At 41.2% G+C, this 18,873-nt stretch overlaps 1 protein-coding gene across 2 annotated transcripts in view; it reads left to right on the plus strand.

Annotated features, from left to right (window-relative positions):
* Nucleotides 1-12,899, plus strand: part of SEL1L3 (SEL1L family member 3) — a 108,289-nt gene extending 95,390 nt beyond the window's left edge. For both annotated transcript variants that reach the window (XM_086406244.1, XM_086406246.1), the window contains exons 21-24: nt 2,031-2,158; nt 3,092-3,194; nt 3,278-3,350; nt 11,758-12,899. In XM_086406244.1, coding sequence (XP_086262370.1) covers nt 2,031-2,158; nt 3,092-3,194; nt 3,278-3,350; nt 11,758-11,897 — 444 coding nt within the window. In that variant the 3' untranslated portion in view covers nt 11,898-12,899. The remainder of the gene's footprint in view (nt 1-2,030; nt 2,159-3,091; nt 3,195-3,277; nt 3,351-11,757) is intronic.
* Nucleotides 12,900-18,873: the final 5,974 nt, after the last annotated feature.

An 18,873-nucleotide genomic window follows, 5' to 3' on the forward strand; every position in this document is an offset into this window, starting at 1 on the left:
ATTGATTTGACACATGTTTATGTAGTCCTGCCATGTCTTAGACACTGCTTAGTGGTGGGGGCACAGCATTAAAAAATAGACATTATTTTTGTCTACTAAGGAAGTCTATTAAGGAAGATGTGAAGGTCATTTCCTATTACATTGCAAATATAGTAAGTACTACAATGAACATGTTTGTATTTCTACCTTTTACCTCCATTTGATTAATTTCTTTATAATCTGAGAAATGGTATTACTAAGTCAAACAGTCTAAATTGTTTTATGGCTCATAATAATAGTATATGGCCGATTTGCTTTCTGAAGTTGTTTCCCAATCAATATATCACCAAGCAGGACTTAAGTATAAGAGGTTAACGGAAATCACATCGGCACTGGATATTTTCATGGCTTAATATTGCTGATTGAATAATACAAGTTGATCCTTCCTTATTGTTTTAAATTGTCTGTATTTGACCACTGCTGGGAATGAACACTTTTACATATACTTATCTATGATAATTTATTTAACTCTTCATATTTTCTTATGTGAATTCTCTGTTCTTACTCTTTGTCTGCTTATCTGTTGGAGTTGTGGTATTTTTCAATTTAAATTATAATTAGTTCTTTATACATTTGGCCAATAGATAATGAATTTTAAGCTATTACATTGCATATAAATATTTCCCTAGTCCGTTGTCTCATTTATTTTAACCATGTTATTTTTCCATTGTTCTGAGACTTTACAATTTTATAAAGTCATTTTATTCTTTTCTTCTAATACCTCATTTTAAGAGGACCTTTCTTTCAAAAAGTGAAGAAATAGTCTGTTTTCTGCTTGTGTGTGTGTGTAAAATTTAAAGAGACCTATAACTATTAAGAAATTATTTGTCAGCATAGTGGAGCTTAAGATTTGGGACTGTGAATCCGGTCTGCTTGCATTTGAATCCCCTTTCCAGCTGCATGACATAGGGCATATTCCTTAACCTTTCTGTGTCTCAGCTTCCTAGTAATAGTAGTATACAGGGTAATAGAGCCTATCTTGATTTGTTGCTATGAGGATTGAGTTAATATATATAAAACAGAACAAAGCCTCATATACAACAGCACTCAGAAAATGCTGGCTCTGTTATTTTATCGTGATCATAGCACGCTTGTGAGACTCCTGCTGTTTACAAACCAAGGGTTGGTGACTTTTATTTAGAATCAACTAAATGAAAGAAAAGGGAGGATATAAGTCATTAAAGTATGACTTAATTCTTTGAAGGGCAACAACTCTTTGGACTCTGTAAAGCCCTAATGATAAGTTATGCATCATTGTTTATTTCTTGGTCTGGCCACATGCTCAGCTCATGATGGATGGTGCATCTCCTCCAGGTACTATAATAGTTGTCATTCTTTATGAAGCATCTCAACCATCAGGCTCTTAACTGTGTGATTTTATTGCACCTGCACAGCGTAATATGGTAGTCCCTACCTCTGTGGGTCAAGAAGAAGATTTTAATAAGGGAGAGGTAGGGAAGCATGCCAGAGTAGAGGATTTGTGCCAAGAGGAATCAGAAGAGGAGATTTTCCTCACTAGCCTAGGAAAGATGAGTCAAACACTCATACATGACTATGTGTATCAGAAACCCTCTCCATCAGCGCCCACAGCCACAGCTTGTTCAATTTCTGACATGCTGATGGTGACCCAGGGTAGTAATGTAATGATGCAGATTGCCTTTGACTCAGTGTTCTGGTTTTGTTGATAACTCAAGGGCATGTTTTCCAGAAAGTTCTGTCTTGAGAGAGTGAGCAGGAGGACAGATTCCCCCGGTTGACTGGCTTCTGAGCAGATGGGACGCTGTAGCCTCTGAAAGCCTCCTGGTTCTCCTGCAAATAAGTTTCTCAGATGCATATATTTAGGGAAACAATTTATCAATGAAGATGACAAAGCCATCTGGCTCTAAAGACTGAGGAAAAATCCAGAGGTTGTAAAAGTTTATATTCTGATGAGTGTACGTCTAAGTTTTATTATAAGGAAAGAATGAGTTTGGTTTGTGGCTTGTTTTCAGGGATTTTTTAACCTGGCACTGCTAATAGAGGAAGGTGCTATAATCCCACATCATATTCTGGATTTCTTGGAAATTGACCCAACAATCCATTCTAATAACATCTCCATCCTCCGGGAACTGTATGAAAGGTGAGTTCAGAGCCTCTTCAGTACTGTGAACGCTGGGGAATCCAAGTGGGTAGTGTTTGCTTTTTGGCTAAAGTTATCCTTATTCTTATTTTCTAAAGTATTAGTGTTAGTTGGCCAGTTGTGTCCAACTCTTTGCAACCCTATGGACTGTAGTCCACCAGGCTCCTCTATCCATGGAATTCTCCAGGCAAGAATGCTGGAGTGGGTAACCATTCCCTTTTCCAGAGGATCTTCCTGACCCAGGGATCGAACCCTAGTCTCCTGCATTGCAGGCAGATTCTTTATTGCCTGAGCCACGAGGGAAGAGCCCCTTATTTTCTAATGTCAGTGGTTATAGAGGGCCCAGGATTTGCTTCAATTAGAGAACACACAGCTGGACCCAAACTTAATTCCCCTTTCTAGTATCTGAGGACTGAGATACAGAATGTGCTTGATGTGAAGAGGGCCCAGGATTTGCTTCAATTAGAGAACACACAGCTGGACCCAAACTTAATTCCCCTTTCTAGTAACTGAGGACTGAGATATAGAATGTGCTTGATCTGAAGTTAAAATGCTGACGCAGGTTTTCCATGAGAGTGGAAAAAATAGTGTCCAATTAGATGATGCTCTTCTGCAGATAGAGAGGTATCCCTGTGTCTGGACTTTGGACAGACAGACAAAAGTGTTACTTGGCAGTCTCCATGCTGCAAGGTCTTCATTGAAATGTCTTTTTATAAATGATAAGACTGACCTTTTCTGAGATTGTTGCCTGGGTGTCTAGTATTTCCATGTAGGCTCAGACTCCTCAGAACTGCTTTATTTCTTTTTCCCCTCATCTTACATGTGCTTATTTGACTCAAAACAGAAGGACATGGGTTTGAGGATCTGCAAATATTGGCAATGCTACCAACGTCTTCCAACACTGTCAGGATGCCCTGTGCTGTTTGTCTGCAGGTGCTGGAGCCATAGCAATGAGGAGTCCTTCAGCCCCTGCTCCCTGGCCTGGCTTTACCTTAACCTCCGGCTGATCTGGGGCGCTGTACTGCACTCTGCGCTGGTAAGGAACCGTCTCCCCCCAGCCCTGCCCTCGTGGTCCCTGCCTTCTATCAGTCATCTGACATCTGCTTCGGATGTTTGCAGATCTACTTCCTGGGAACCTTCCTGCTATCCATATTGATCGCCTGGACTGTGCAATATTTCCAGTCTGTCTCAGGTAAAGATTTACAAAAAGCTGGGCCCATATATAAAAAAGTAGTGATTCTTTTTCCCTACTAGAAAAATGACACTTTCCCTCCTTGGCCATGCTGTTGCTTTTTGTTAGGAGGATCATTCACAAAATGATGGTTACCCCTAGGGCTATATGGTAATCTCTGGCTGATGCAAGGCTCCAAGTATTGTTACACTTTTCAAAATAAGCAAGGATTTAAAAAACAAAAAAAATACGGTGCTTAAGAAATTTAACAAAAATGTCTACTCCCATTGAAAATATACCTGCTATCAAAAAAACTATGGATTTCCCAGGTGGCACAGTGGTAAAGAATGCACCCACCAATGCAGGAGATGGGGGTTCAGTCCCTGGGTCCGGAAGATCTCCTGGAGGAGGAAATGGCACCCCACTCCAGTATTCTTGCTTGGAAAATTCCAGGGACAGAGGAGCCTGGAGGGCTATAATCCTGGGAGTCACAGAGTCAGACAAGACCGAGCAACTGAGCACACGTGCACACACACCAAAACTATACTTTGTGTGTCTTAAAACTCAGGTCCAAGGCTCCCTCTGGCACAAAGTCTTCCTGTTTATCCCAGTCAAGCATGTGGGATGATAAAGAAGCTCTTGTGATGAATAACATACCCAGTCACTTAGATTCAGAGGGAGGGGCCGAGAGGGCTAATGGAGCCAGCGTTTCGGCTAGTGTGGCTTCCCCTAGTCAGTAGTTCTTTTCTGAACTAGGGTGGGGCGGTCCTTCTAGCTGGGTTTAGAGTCCAGGCGTATCGCCTCATTAGCTGTGTGACTTATGAACAGTTATTCACCTTCCTGATCCTCTAATTTCTTGTCAGTAAAATAAAGTTATAACAGTAGCTACTTCTCAGGGCTGTTAGGAGGGCTCAGTGAAAAAAAATACTCATGGCACTAAAATGACAACTGTAGTTCAATGTTAGATGTTATGTTTATTTGGTATATAAAACCCTCTTGATAAAGTTCGCTGTGGTGTCTGTCTTTCCTATGAGACCATCAGCTGAGTCAGAGGAAGGCCTTGGTCTCATCATTTATGACCTCACACTGAGTAGGTGCTCACGTTTGCGAACGCCTCTCAGTAGAGAATTCCAATTCCCCACCACCTGGGAAGCTATACCAGGACCGAATTATGCATGAAGACCGGCAGGGATATTTACAAATGGATACATTAGGACTGGACATGGCGTTTGAGCATCGGCACAGCCGCTGTTTGTGTAGCAAATAATGAAAAGCAAAAGGAGTGCATTTCAGCACATATTCGATGGTGAGATGGAAGTCACTCTTCTGAGAGGCTAACACAGAGTCATTTTCCCTGATTACCTGAGGAGGTTAATAAGGAACCATCAAAAACCCTTCCAGGTCTGATGCCCTGTAGCATGCCGGCTGATAAATTTTCCTCATGCAAATTCTGTCCCGTCCCTAAATTTGTTGCCAGGTAGAGCACATTTATTTTGCATCTTGTCAGTGTTTTCCATTTCAAATTATCTTTGTCATTTTTACTCTGTAGAAATATTGTTATGATTATTACAAATGCAATTCCGTTAGAGGAGCTGAAAATTGTCTTTATGATTTTATGCCAGCTGGTAGCCATGAAAATTCATGGGCTGGTAGAATGGCTTTTATCAGAAGTCATCTTTTTTTCCTTTCTCCATAGCTTCATTATTAGTCCCTCCACATTTCCATCTCCCTGTCCCTCCTGCCTTTTGATATGTTTTCCCCTTCCTATGTATCCTTTGCTCTTTCATTCTCTTTTTCTCTTCACTTTTTTCAAACTCTTTAACTTGCTTCTTTATATACATACCTCTTCCCTTTGGTGAGCACCGGAGAAGTCTGAATATATATATATAAAATAATTTAATTCTATGCCCTTCATTTTACAGATGGTAAAATGGGGGCTACAGGAATGACATGGTTTACCCAAAATCACAAAATAAAATCCAAGAAAGGATGTAGGGCAGCTGACATCTGAGCTTTTTCAGTCACAATACTTTACAGCAGGGGCTACCATCTGCCTCTGACCCATTGTCATCTTACATAAGACATATTTTTTAACACATTTTCTGGTACCCTGAAATGAAGGACAAGTAACCTGCCTATATACTTATTTTTAAAAATACTCTAAACAGCGATATAAAGAAGAAATAAAAAAGAAAGCAATTATAATAAAATAACACGCATTTCAATATGTATATCCTAGCCCCGTGCTTCTTAATTTCAATGTGCATAGAAATCAGGCAGGGATCTGGTTAAATGTAGGTTCTAGGTCAGTCAGTCTGGAGGTGGCCTCTGAGAGCCTACATTTCGTACAGCGTTTCAGGTTGCAACCACAGAGCTATTCTATGGGTCATACTTGGAGTCACAAGGGCCTAGAAGTAAAAACAAAAACTCTAGGTATTTCCAACGGAGAAGGCAATGGCACCCCACTCCAGTACTCTTGCCTGGAGAATCCCACGGTCGGAGAAGCCTGGTGGGCTGCAGTCCATGGGGTCGCTGAGGGTCGGACACGACTGAGGGACTTCACTTTCACTTTTCACTTTCATACATTGGAGAAGGAAATGGCAACCCACTCCAGTGTTCTTGCCTGGAGAATCCCAGGGATGGGGGAGCCTGGTGGGCTGCCGTCTATGGGGTTGCACAGAGTGGGACACGACTGAAGTGATGCAGCAGCAGCAGCAGGTATTTCCAAAACATGCCTCCATGGGGGTCCCTACCAGCCCTGTTAGGACTAGCATTGAATTAAAGTATGTAGTAAATTATTTTCATATTTTTTAAGTCTTCAACATAAGTACAGATTTGTCCCTAGTTTTGAAATAAGAGGGTACTCCATCAGTGATTGGGCGATGGGGCAAGAGGGGATTGGAGCACAGAGAAGAAGAGAAGCACTGCAGAGGGGTCCTGAGAGGGCAAAGTTTCTGCCCCAGGAACCTCCTGGATGAGCCAACGTCCTGTAGAGATGCAGGTGGTAACCCTGACCATGGTGTAGCCGGTGCAGGAATGCAGCCCGGATGCTGACTGCCAGAGTACAGAGGGACAGGATTTGTGGGCTCAGAGCCTCCCTTAAGGCTCTGGGTGGGAGGATTGTGCCATAAGTTAGGGATCTTTGTCATTTTGTGATTTGCATTTTTTACTGTCAGTTGTTTTTAAAAACTAATGATTTATGGCCAGACCTTTAAATTGAACTGTCCATCCATTTTGCGTTCAGCTCCAGCTACCTTCATTTTCCTCCTGAGTTTATTCGCTTTGTGATATATAGTCAACATTTCACTGTGTTTGCCACATTAAATTGTCCTGCATTCAGAAGGCTAGTGGTGCGGGACAGTAGCTGACAGCTCAGGCTGCTGAGATTCCGGCCTGTCTCTAGTTGTGTGACCTTCGGCAAGGGAGGGACCCTCTCTGTTTCTCGGTTTCCCATTCTCTAAAACAGCAGAAGACCATCTTATTTACAAAGCAGAAATAGAGACACAGACATAGAGAACAAACATACTGATACCAAGCGGGGACGGGCTAGGGGGGAGAGTGGGATGAACTGGGACATTGGGATTGACATATATACTATTGGTGCTATGGATAAAAAAGATAACTAATGAGAACCTACTGTATAGCTCAGGGACCTCTACTCAGTGCTCTGTGGGGACCTAAATGAGAAGAAAATCCAAAAAAGAGGGGATATATGTATTTATATAGCTGATTCACTCTGCTGTACCTTAGATACTAACACAACATTGTAACGCAACTATACTCCAAAAAAAATTTTTTTTTAAAGAAAAGAAAGAAAAATAAATAAAATAGCAAAAATAGAAGTACACCTACCTCGTATTGTAGTTGAGAAAGCCAAATGAAAGGACATAGGGTTCTTTAGAACTCAAGAAATGTTAGCTGGGAGCTTCCTAAGGAGTAGTGGTCTCTGGGGCATTTTCCTTTCCATTAAAGCATGCTGACAGCAGGTAACGCCTACACTTAAAGAGCTTGTTTACCTCAGTCAGTATCACAACACTACCGGAGTCTAGCATGCTTTTCTTTGCTGTTAGACTCTTTCTAAGACGTAAAACTCTTTTTCAAAAACCAGCTGAACAAAGATACCGATTAGTTTAGCAAGCATACCAGAATAAGTCCACAAAAAATATTGTGTACACACAAAAGATCTTTTCTTTCCTTTGAGGGAAATTGTTTTTGATTCCTAGCTTGCATTTCCCCAGTTGGTTCAATCTTTCTGGAAGCTGACGCCTCCCAGGGACGTGCTAAGGTCCATGGGTCTTGGGTGGCACTAACCACTCAGATGATCATCAGTCTGATAACAGAATACACACTGACCTGAGCCTACAGCATCCTTCCAGGTCCTTCAGCTTTGCAGCTTCTGAGTCATCAATGAGTCCCAAAGCTGATCACCATTAGCCATTCTTCCCCCAACTCTTCCTTTCTCAGATTGCTGCAGGGCAAGAAGAGAACTCCACTGAGCTACACCCCCAGCCAGGCTCAGCCTCTTTCTCACACTCCAAAAACCTCCTTTCCCCACCTCATTGCATCTCTAAAGCACTTTTCCTCTTCCCTCCCTGTCAAAGATGCCAAGCATAATTGCCTTAATAGACTCAGGCTTTGAGGGGGGAAAATCCCAAAGTGTGTCTGGGAGCATCTCCATTTCTCTTGTCACAAATCTCCCCTGAGACCAAAAAAAGTATGGAGCCTTGGCTGCCTAGCAGAAAGTAAAAGGGAGAATAGAGGCAGACAATGTAATGACCAGTTCAGAGAAAGTCCTGCCTTCCTCAGATTAGTGTAAACTTTATGTCTAAACATAATACAGAGGAGAGAGCAAGATCTGTAGAATTACCAGCTCCGGGCATGACACAGGGTCACCTTTGGAACCAATGTCAGCCAATTCAAAATTTAAGCCAACTCATCATCCGTTTCCCCTAAGTAGTTAATTTAGGGGTCTTTTAAAAAGAATAAGATGATACGATCAAGATTAATTAAACCTTTTCCTACTCTTTCCCTGTCCTCTCCATTTCCAGTTAATGAGGTTTCTTCTAAAATTACAGTAAAATGTCACAAAGTGGTGCTCATGAAAAAAGCAGTAGCTTTAAAGTCAGAGTGATTTAATGGTGAGATTTTACTTTTCTCCTATCTCATTACCCTTGGTGCCCTACTGGTATCTTTACTCATGAGAAATGTTTAAATGACATGGGTTTTCTACATGGGCTGGGCCCTGCTGGAGCCAGAGGCTCAAATGAAGTAGATTTAATCTCCAGATTTTCAGTTTCCCTCCCTCACTTCCTTACCCGCACCCACCTCCCCTGTCTTTGTAAATATTCAATTATCTCCCAATTCACCCAATATATTCTCTACTATTCTTCTTTTCTTTGTGCTCACATCTGGTGAGCTGGCAAGCAGGTTTTTTTCCTACAATGGTCCACGACAGAGGTTGGCGAACTTTTTCTGAAAAGGGCCGGATAATAAACATTTGAGCCTTTGAGGGCCATCTCTGTCACAACTATTCAACTTTCATTATAGTTCAAAAGCATCCATTGATGATACTGGAAAACAAATGATGAGACTGGTCTTCAATAAAATGCTACTGTGGACGTGACTATTTAAATCTCATATACTTCTCACATATCACAAAATAGTACTCTTTTGATTTTTATTCAACCATTTCAAAATGCAAAAACCATTCTTGGATTGCAAACTATACAAAAACAGGCAGCAAGTCACATTAGGTCCATGGACTGCAGTCTGCCAACCCAGGGCCAACTCTTGATTTTTCTCACTAATGAACAGGAAATGGTCCCCCACGCAACAAATAATCCAAAAATCACTTCTATTTGGCTCTGGAATGCACTCTGCAATTTTTTAAGCAGCACGCTGGTTTTCCTGGTTACCTTGATTCTAGTCCGGTAATCAAATTAGAATGGATTCCAGGTGAGTGGAGACAAAGAGGCCATTCTAAAATTATGACCCACTGTAGGGGACAAGGCTTGTCCAATGATTGCAAACTCCTGATGAAAATGGAAGAGTTCTCACATGGATAATAGCAAATTTACTGCTGAAACATTGAGCATTTTTATTATGTTCTAACAAGATTTCAGTGGTGGCAATGCTAATTATGCATTCTTTCTACATTTACACATTGGCACTTTTTTGTTTTAATCAGAAAACTGATTGCTGATTTATCTTGTTACCATGGTGATTTAAACATTTCCCTGAGCTTGAAATGGAAAAATAGGTGACTTAGTACTTCATTAACTTCCTCAAAGAATCATCAGAAGGATAAATCTTTGGTCCTGAGAAGGTCTTGGACACCATGCGATCCAAGCCCCTCAATTTACAGATGAGGAAACCAAGGCCTGTGAGATTCAAGCATCATCTTAGGACTGAAATGTCTGCCATTCATTATCTACCCCAAAGTTGCCTACTAGTGATTGATAAATGTGATTTGCCTAGAATAGGTCTCCTGACTCCAAATGGTCTTTCTACCGAATCACCGGGTATCACAGTCCTTGCCATGGTTAGGTCACCTGCCGGAGTGATGACTCTGGCCTAGAAGTGTCACATCATTACATAACACCTGGGCACCACCCCCCACCCCGCACCACCACCACCACTGTTTTGTTCTTTCAGAACAGTCTCTGGATTCACAAAGTCTTCTGTAGATATTGGAGAGGGTTCCTTGAAGAATTCCTTTACATATTCAAAAAGGTCAGAGGCTTTGGAGCCCATTCCTGATTTGTCTAGAATAGCCTCTCAGAGGTGGAAATCTTGAAGAGTTTATCCAGAAGTCAGATGATCAACATCTGGTGGCATCTTCTGCAAGTTGGTACATTTCAGGATGGACATTTGGGAACCTTTAAAAATGATCCCACCTACTGACTCAAGGACTGCAGAACTTAAGAGCACTGCTTAAAGGCGAACTAGCAATTGTTCCCACAAAGCATGGCCACTGTACTAGCCACATGTCATATTACCCCATTTGACAGAGAAACTGCAGCTCAGAGAGGTTAAGTAACTTGCCCAAGCTCGCTCCGCAACTGGGAACTGGCAGGACCATGTGACTCCTCAGTTTTCTGGCTTCAAAGTTTTAGCTATTTTCATAAGCTCCTGGGGTCTAAAAGTGAGCCGTAGGCATCCCAGAAACAAATGCTTTCATCAGTCCTGCCAGCCAGGCCCCAGAAATTGATAAATCAATACATTACCATAGTAAGCCAGGTCACTAGTAGTAATAGCTAACATCTAATCAGTATGTAGACAAACCAAACACTGTTCTAAGAACGGAATATGCATTAATTCATTTAGTCCTTATGGCAATAAGGTATAGAATCCCAGGGACGGGAAGCCTGGTGGGCTGCCGTCTATGGGGTCGTACAGAGTCGGACACGACTGAAGAGACACAGCAGCAGCAGCATTCTTATTTTGCCCATTTTTTTTTAGAGGCAGAAAGAGAGTGGGTAACTTGTCCAAGGTTACATCACTGATTAAAGGCAGGGCAGCCAGGTCCCAGAGCCCAGTCTTATGGACGGACCAGGATATATCTCAACCTCGGTGCCTAACGCAGGTGTGTCAGCCTCAGCACTTGTGATATCTGGAGCTGAATCATTCCTTGTTGATGGGAGTAGGGGAGGTTGGCATAGGCATTTTATGATGCTTAGGCAGCATCCCTGGCTTCTACCCACTAAATGCCAGTAGCACCTGACCCTTCAGTTGTGACAACCAAGAATGTCTACTGACGTTGCTAACTGTCTCCTGGAAATCAAAATTACCTCCACTTGAAAACTATTGACATAAAGTATAAAACTTTATAAGCCTCCCTAATCTTTATGGTGGTCCAAGCTTCTTACTAAAGGTAGAATGATAAATAATTAAGCCTGGTAATTATGTTTTCCAAAGTTTATATACATGTACTTAAATAAGTCAATTTAAATCAAATTTGATATATCATCCAAATGGAATCGGAATGTGAATGAAACTAACACTTTTCTGATTGATTGCTATAATCCATAGCATCAATACCAAGTGAAAAAAAAAGGAGAGAGAGAGATCTGACCATAGAAAACATAGACCAAGAGTTGTTTCTCCCTTCCTTCCTTCCTTCCTTCCTTCCCTCCACCTTCTTCCCTTTCTTTTCCTCTTTTTTCTTTCTTAATATTTACCTGGAATTTGCAGCATAATTTTAAGACTCCCAGAGATCTTTGCATATCTATTCCAATTGCCTTTTATAGGAGGAAACACCAAAGTCCAAAGAACCCAGATAATGGGTCCTAAGTTGCTCATCTGTTTATAGTATCAAGGACACTAGACGAGCAGCATCTCTTCTGGCTTGCTAGAGTCCAGGTGTGGTTGTGTGTCCTCTACACACTGTTTTGAGGATTCAGCATGTGTTGTGCACGTGTCTCTGCAGCCAGCAGTTCCCACCTGATGCCAGCCCGGGTCTCCGCAAACCCTACGGACCCCACTGCAAGTCCAGCTGTGACTCCAACGGCAGATGCCTCCGCTCAGGACCAGCCCACCATCACCAACAATCCAGAGCCACGTGGGTGAACTGTGCAATCCAGGTCTCTCGAGATGAGAGAGAATCCTTTCAACAATTGGTACTGGAGAGCTGTGGCTGGGGCATTGTACACCTTAAATGTCTTCTCAGCTGGATGCGAATTTTGCACTTGGTGTCTTTTTTTTTTTAATCAAAGAAATACCCAGAGCAGACAGTGGTTATACCAAAGGTTATCAAACAAATACAAGGAGCATGTTGATCACAGGGGTGTGTTGGAAAGGGTAACTGGGTTATTCTGGATGTCCATGCCTAATGATTGTGTGTACAGGGAGTCAGAGTTTGCCTTGTGGTGTATCCAAATCCTTATACACTGAGGTGCATTTTAAGAATCTTAGCCCCTTGTTCATTCCATTTTATTAAAACAGCAGAAAATTGCGACTTCTCTACCAGTTGGATAATATTTGGTATGCGTGTTTGCCACTGCCCTGCTCCTCGCAGTCCCACGGACAGATTTCCATTTGACATCTAAGACCAGCATTTCTGAGGCACCTTGAAATGAATAGGTTAAGGCTGGAAACACAGGAAAGGCCATGGCTTTGTAAATGGGTTTGCATTTTTCTCCTTGAATTTTTCTAGGGTCGTAATGCTTCCAAATCAGTTAATGACACTGTTGGATGTCGTTTACTTTTCAATTGCAATCCATAAAATAACATTTAGAAAATTCTTAGTATTTAAGTGTAGTATTTTCCATGAATTACCCATTAGAATAGACTGGCAGCAGTGGAAAACGCAGGAAACAAGCCTTTAGCTCATAGTCTCATTCCCCACCCCTTATGCCTGCCTGCATCTGCGTAGGGGTGTGTGTGTGTGTGTGTGTGTGTGTGTGTGTGTGTGTGTGTCTGAGAGAGAGAGAGAGAAGAGAAAGAGCCAACTGCCCACACTGTTTGCTGCTAAGGTAGTAAATAAATCAGTAATGCAATATTGTGGGTCCAAACTACTCTTTGCACTACTTTATTTACAGTAGTAAATAAAAATTATTTTTATACCATTGACTCCTAGGAAGTGGTTGCTTTTTTAAAAATTTTTTTGTAGTTAACTGTTGTCATTGTACAAAGTCCTAAAGTCCATACATTCACCTCAAGGAGGCAAAAAGAAAAAGTCCCCTTATGAGAGGGATTATTGCTGGTAAACATTAACGTTTGTGGATAGAGAGGTGGCAGGAGTCTCCTCTCCAGGGAACCTGAGCTCAGGGACTGAGCCCTGTGATGTTCACACAGTATCAGCCATTGTCTCAGGGCTCTGCTGTTATAAGGCTGGGTTTCTATCAGTTCTGCTAAGTCTGTAGCCCATCCTCTTCCTCCTCTGTGTACTGTTCTTGTTTTAGCAAAGATTGTCCTTCCTGCTTGTGAAAACATTAGGCTTTGGAGTCAGACAGCCCTGGATACAAATTCTGGTTCTGCTGCTTACTAGCTCTGTAATCTGGGGTGAGTGATTAACCTCTCTGAGTCCTAGATTACTGTTTTACAAAATATTGGCCATATAACCCACCTCTTGGGTTTTTTATGAGGCTTAAGTAGGATAACAGGGCTTCCCAGGTGGCGCTAGTGATAAAGAACCCACCTGCTAGTGTAGAAGACTCACATTGGACCCCTGGGTGGGGAAGATCTCCTGGAGAAGGAAATGCAGCCCATTCCAGTATTGTTGCCTGGAGAATCCCATGGACAGAGGAGCCTGGCGGGCTATAGAACAGAGTGTTGCAAAGAGACAACGGACACAACTGAAGTGACTCAGCACACACGCAATCAAGTAGAATAATGTGTATAACTCTGAGGACGGTGCCCTGAACATGATTGCTTGTTATTTTTATTAGAGAAGTTGAGGGGTCAGATCAAGGGCTCTTTGGTCCACCTAGATGCTCTTCATGGCAAACATGCCTATTCTCCAGCTGCTGGGAACACAGGCCACTGACAGTTCATAGCTGCACTCCTCACTGGGAATTGCCATCAGTGACAGGGTAAAAATCTTTCCACATGCAGCTCAGGGCCAATGACTTGTTAATGCCGGGAGGGAGGTTTGCACAAGTCTCAGCACTATTGACATTCAGGGTCAGGTGCTTCTTTGTCATGGGGCGGTGGAGGAGGGTTGCCTGTCTTGGGCATTAGGATGTACTACAGCAGCATCACTGGTCTCTACCCATTAGAAGCCAGTAGTGCATGCACCCCACCCCAACACACACACCCCTTCATAGGCCAGTTGTGACAGCCAAAAAAGTTCTGACATTGCCAAACATTCCTTAGAGGGTAAAAAAATCATCACCCCTCCTTCACCTTGGTAATGATTGGTGTAGGAAAACAAAGGCTCCTTGCCTCAATTTGGAACAGTCCTTGAAGGGCCACCCCAGCTCCAGAACACCATCTTGGTGGCACCCTCATTCTAGCTCAAATTCTGTCTCTGCCCAATTCTGCCCTCCTTGTTTTCACATTAGATTTCCTGACATCTCCTATAAAGGCTCCTATAACACTTTCCACACAACCCTGCACTAAGAATCTGTTTCCAAGAAACACAATTATGTTAGTCTTCTAGAGCTGCCATGTCAAAGTAGCACAGACTGGGTGACTTAAACAACAGAGCTTATTTTCTTGCTGTAGGGAGACTGGAAATCCAAGATCAAGATGTCAGCAGGGTGGTTTCTTCTGAGGCCTCTCCATGGCATGTAGGTGGCAGGTCTTCTAACGGTATCTCTTTATAGTCTTCCTTCTGTGTGTGTCTGTGCCCTAATCTCCTCTTACAAGGACAGCAGTCCTATTGCATCAGGGCCCATCCCTAATGACCTCATTTTACCTTAAATATCTCTTTAAAGACCCTATCTCCAAATGTGATCACATTCTGTGGTACTGGGGGTTAAGACTCTAATACGTGAGTTTTAGGAGGACACAATTCAGCCCATAATACCAACCTAAAACACCATGGCAGGTTGATTAAGGTCCAGAATATGGACTCTTGGGAGCTGTCCTGATATGAGACAGTTGCCCAAACACGCTCATCTCAGCTGATTCTGGAAAGAACAGGAGTGGTTCCAGAGCCAAACCACTTCAATCACTTCAGTTGAAGCTGCTAGAAAGAGAGTAAAAGTGTTAGTCACTCCATTCTGCCAACTCTTTGAGACCCCGTGGACTGTAGCCCACCAGGCTCTTCTGTCCATGGAATTCTCCAGACCAAGAACACTGGAAAGGTAGCCTTTCCCTTCTCCGGGGGATCTTCCCAACCCAGGGATTGAACCTGCGTCTTTTGCACTGAAGGCTGGATTCTTTACCATCTGAGCTACCAGGGAAGCTAGTAGGTCTTCCATCAATTCCTGTTCCAGCTTAGACTCCTGTTCTCTTGGGAGTTCTCAGACTGTATGATATAGGTCCAGCCTTGATCTCCATCTTCTCTCCTTATGTTCTAAACTCAGTTCCCAAAAGTCTGATGTCCATGCTGGCTAGAATAGAACCCTGTGCAGTGAAGGCAACAGGGCTGGGGGTTCGGGTGGGGGTGGGGAGAAAGAAAGGAATGGAGGATGGGGTCCAGAGATGATACTCAGTTACTTCCCTGTTGTCCCCTCTCCTTGGGACATTCTTAGGCCAGAGGTGAAGTTCAGTAGATTGTCAAACAGATCTAGCACTCAGATGTAACTTATTTGGTCCACCAAATGCTTTTAAGAATTCAGTTATGTTGTTATCTTAAAGATTTTAGGCTTTTCCTGCAAAAATCTACAGATGTGAAAAACTGGACTTTCATTGCTATATGGCAAGAACTGGCTAAAGCTGAGAAGGTCTGCTCCTTTTAGATCTTGTGGTTTCTGGCTTGCCCCCGTCTCCACCATTCCCTGCTGTTTAAACTTAACCTATGTAGGTATTTGAATTTATGATCCATGCTTTGGACTTTCTCTTCATTCTTAATGACTATTGTGACAAGTTTGAGACAGACCTCCAAATTTATCTACTGCTTAATCACTGCAAAGCCCCTGGGGAACTGGGGAAATGGTAGTCTTTCTGCCGTCTAATAGAGGGAGAGGCCAAGTTGTGAGTCATTTGAAGTCCAGTAAAGTGTCCAAAATGTTTCAGTATAAAATGTCAATTAAAAAAATATATATATTCGGGAATTTCCTGGCAGACCAGTGATTAAGATTTCATTCTTTCACTGCTGAGGATGCAGGTTCAACCCCTGGTCTGGGAACTAGGATCCCACAGTCCTCTCAATGAGACCAAAAAATTTTTATAAATATTAGCATTTTCCTACACCAACAAATAACTAAATGATAAAATATTAAAGAATTATATATATTAAAAACAAATATTTAATAAAATAATATTGTAACAAATTAAATAGTTCATTTACAATAGCAATACAGTTATAAAAAGGATAAACAAATATGCTAGTAATTAACTTAACAATGAATTCAATAGATCTTTACCAAGAAAAAAAATTTTAATTTAAAAGTATATAATGGACTTCCTGGTGCTCCAGTGGTTAAGAGCCTTCCTAAAAATGCAGGGGACATGGGTTCGATCCCTGGTCTGGGAAGATTCCACATGTTGCGGGGCAGCTGGGCCTGTGCCCCACAGCTACCAAGACTGTGCTCTGGAGCTGGAGTCAGGTGGCTGAAGCTACTGAAACTCACATATCCTGGAGCCTGTGCTCCGGAACAGGAGAGGCCACCGCAATGAGAAGCCCAGGCACCACAGCTAGAGAGTAGCCCCTGTTTACCAAAACTAGAGAAAGCCAGCATGCAGCAACAAAAACCCAAAAATAAATAATAAATAAACATTTTTTTAAAAGTATATAGAGAAGATATAAATAAAGCGATATACCAAGTTCATGGGTGGGATAACAACATAAAAATATATCAATTTCCTCATAGTTGATATATAAATTCACTGAAATTTTAATCAAAGTCTTGATTTTGTGAGACACTAGCAAACTGATTTTAAAATTGATATGAAAGAATAAAAATCCATGCATAACAAACTAAAAAAAGAAAAGTGCATTGACCTACCAAATATTATTATACAATAAAATCATAATAGCAGAAATAGTAGGGTGATGATGCAGGAACAGACAAATGATTCCAGGTGAAAAAATGGGGATCACAGGAACCGACTAGATTTATATGGAAATTTGATGTGTGATAAAATATTATCACAACTCAGTGGGACTAAGAGTAGAATATTTAATAAATAGAGTTAGGAAATTGGCCAATCATATGCAGAAAAATAAGATTGAAATTGTATCTCATGTCCTTTATTTTTAAAATTCAAAATAAATTAAAAATTTAACATAAAAAGTAGAACCACAAGGCTAGCAGGAGAAATTGTAGGAGAATATTTTATACATTCAGAGAAGGCAATGGCACCCCACTCCAGTACTCTTGCCTGGAAAATCTCATGGGCGGAGGAGCCTGGTAGACTGCAGTCCATGGGGTCGCTAAGAGTCAGGCACGACTGAGCGAATTCACTTTCACTTTTCACTTTTATGCATCGGAGAAGGAAATGGCAACCTGCTCCAGTGTTCTTGATTGGAGAATCCCAGGGATGGTGGAGCCTGATGGGCTGCCATCTATGGGGTCACACAGAGTCAGACACAACTGAAGTGACTTAGCAGCAGCAGCAGCAGCATTTTACACATTTTAATGAGGAAAGATTTTTTAAAAACAATATATAGATTTCTCCTCTTCAAAAATGAAGGATTTTTATTCAGAAAAGTCTACCACAGCCAAAGTTGGTGGATTGGTGACAGGCTGGGAGAAGGCATTTGTAACATCCAACAAGGCAAAGGAGCAATATATAGGTTGCACTAGGAATGTATGTTAATTAACCACCACAACAAACAGAAAACCTAGTAGAAAAAATATTCAAAACCTATTATCAGGTAATTCATAAATGAAGAAAATTTAATGACTTACGAATAAAGAGCTGCTAATCTAGCTTGAAGTCAAAGAAATACAAACTAAAATTAAAAGGCATAATAACTTCATAGCCATCATATTTGCAAGAATGAGAAAGACACGCATATGGGAAAATAGTAACTCTCATTCTTAGTCACTTGGAGGGCAAACTGGCAAGCAATATGGCAGTAATGCTGAAATTAAATATCAATAGACTCAGCAAACCCTCCTAAGTATGGACTCCACAAACTGCACAGGTCCCATGGGGAATATATATGAAGGAGGATGTTCTTCACAGCAGTACTGAGAGAGCAAGGTGATGGAGCAGCCTGGATGTCCATCAGTTGGAGAATGGATATGATGGATGGATGAAGTGTAAAACAACACACAGTATCTGATAATATAAAATACCTAGGGATAGATTTAACACAATTTTATGAAGTCTGTATTCTGAAAACTAAGAGCATTACTTAAAATTAAACAAAGAGAAAAATTAAACAAACCTAAATAAAATGGAGATATATACCATGTTTATAGATTAATAGACTTAATAGTTTCAAGATAGAAATCCTTTTTGAATTGGTTTATAGATTCAATGCAATAACAATCAAAATCTCAGCAGGATACTTTGGTAGAAATTGCCAAGTTGATTCTAAAATTTATATGGAAATGCAAAGACCTGGAATAAATAAAGCAATGTAAAAGAAAATATGTAAAAACAAATATAAGAACAAAACTAGAAGACTGACATTACTTGATTTTAAGACTTACCATAAAGCTACAGTTATTAAGACAGTGAGTATCATACTAGCATAAAAATAGACAAATAAATGGTAAAGAATAGAGATTCTAGAAATTCCCATACACATACAGTCAAATGATTTTCAACAAAGTTGCCACAAAAAAAAATTATCTGCCTTGGAGAAAGAAAGATGTTTTCATAAAAACAACTTAATAGTCACAAGCAAAAACAAAACAAAACAAAAAATTTGATTCTTCCCTTACACCAGATATAAAAATTAAAATTTGTCATAGAATGTATACACTAAAATTATAAAACTTGTGGAAGAAAGTGCTGGGATCCTTGAATTTGGCAAAGA

Source organism: Bos grunniens, chromosome 6, assembly GCF_055505025.1.
Source record: "Bos grunniens cultivar Pamir isolate PY7600 chromosome 6, Bosgru_T2T1.0, whole genome shotgun sequence".
Classification (NCBI taxonomy): Eukaryota; Metazoa; Chordata; class Mammalia; order Artiodactyla; family Bovidae; genus Bos; species Bos grunniens.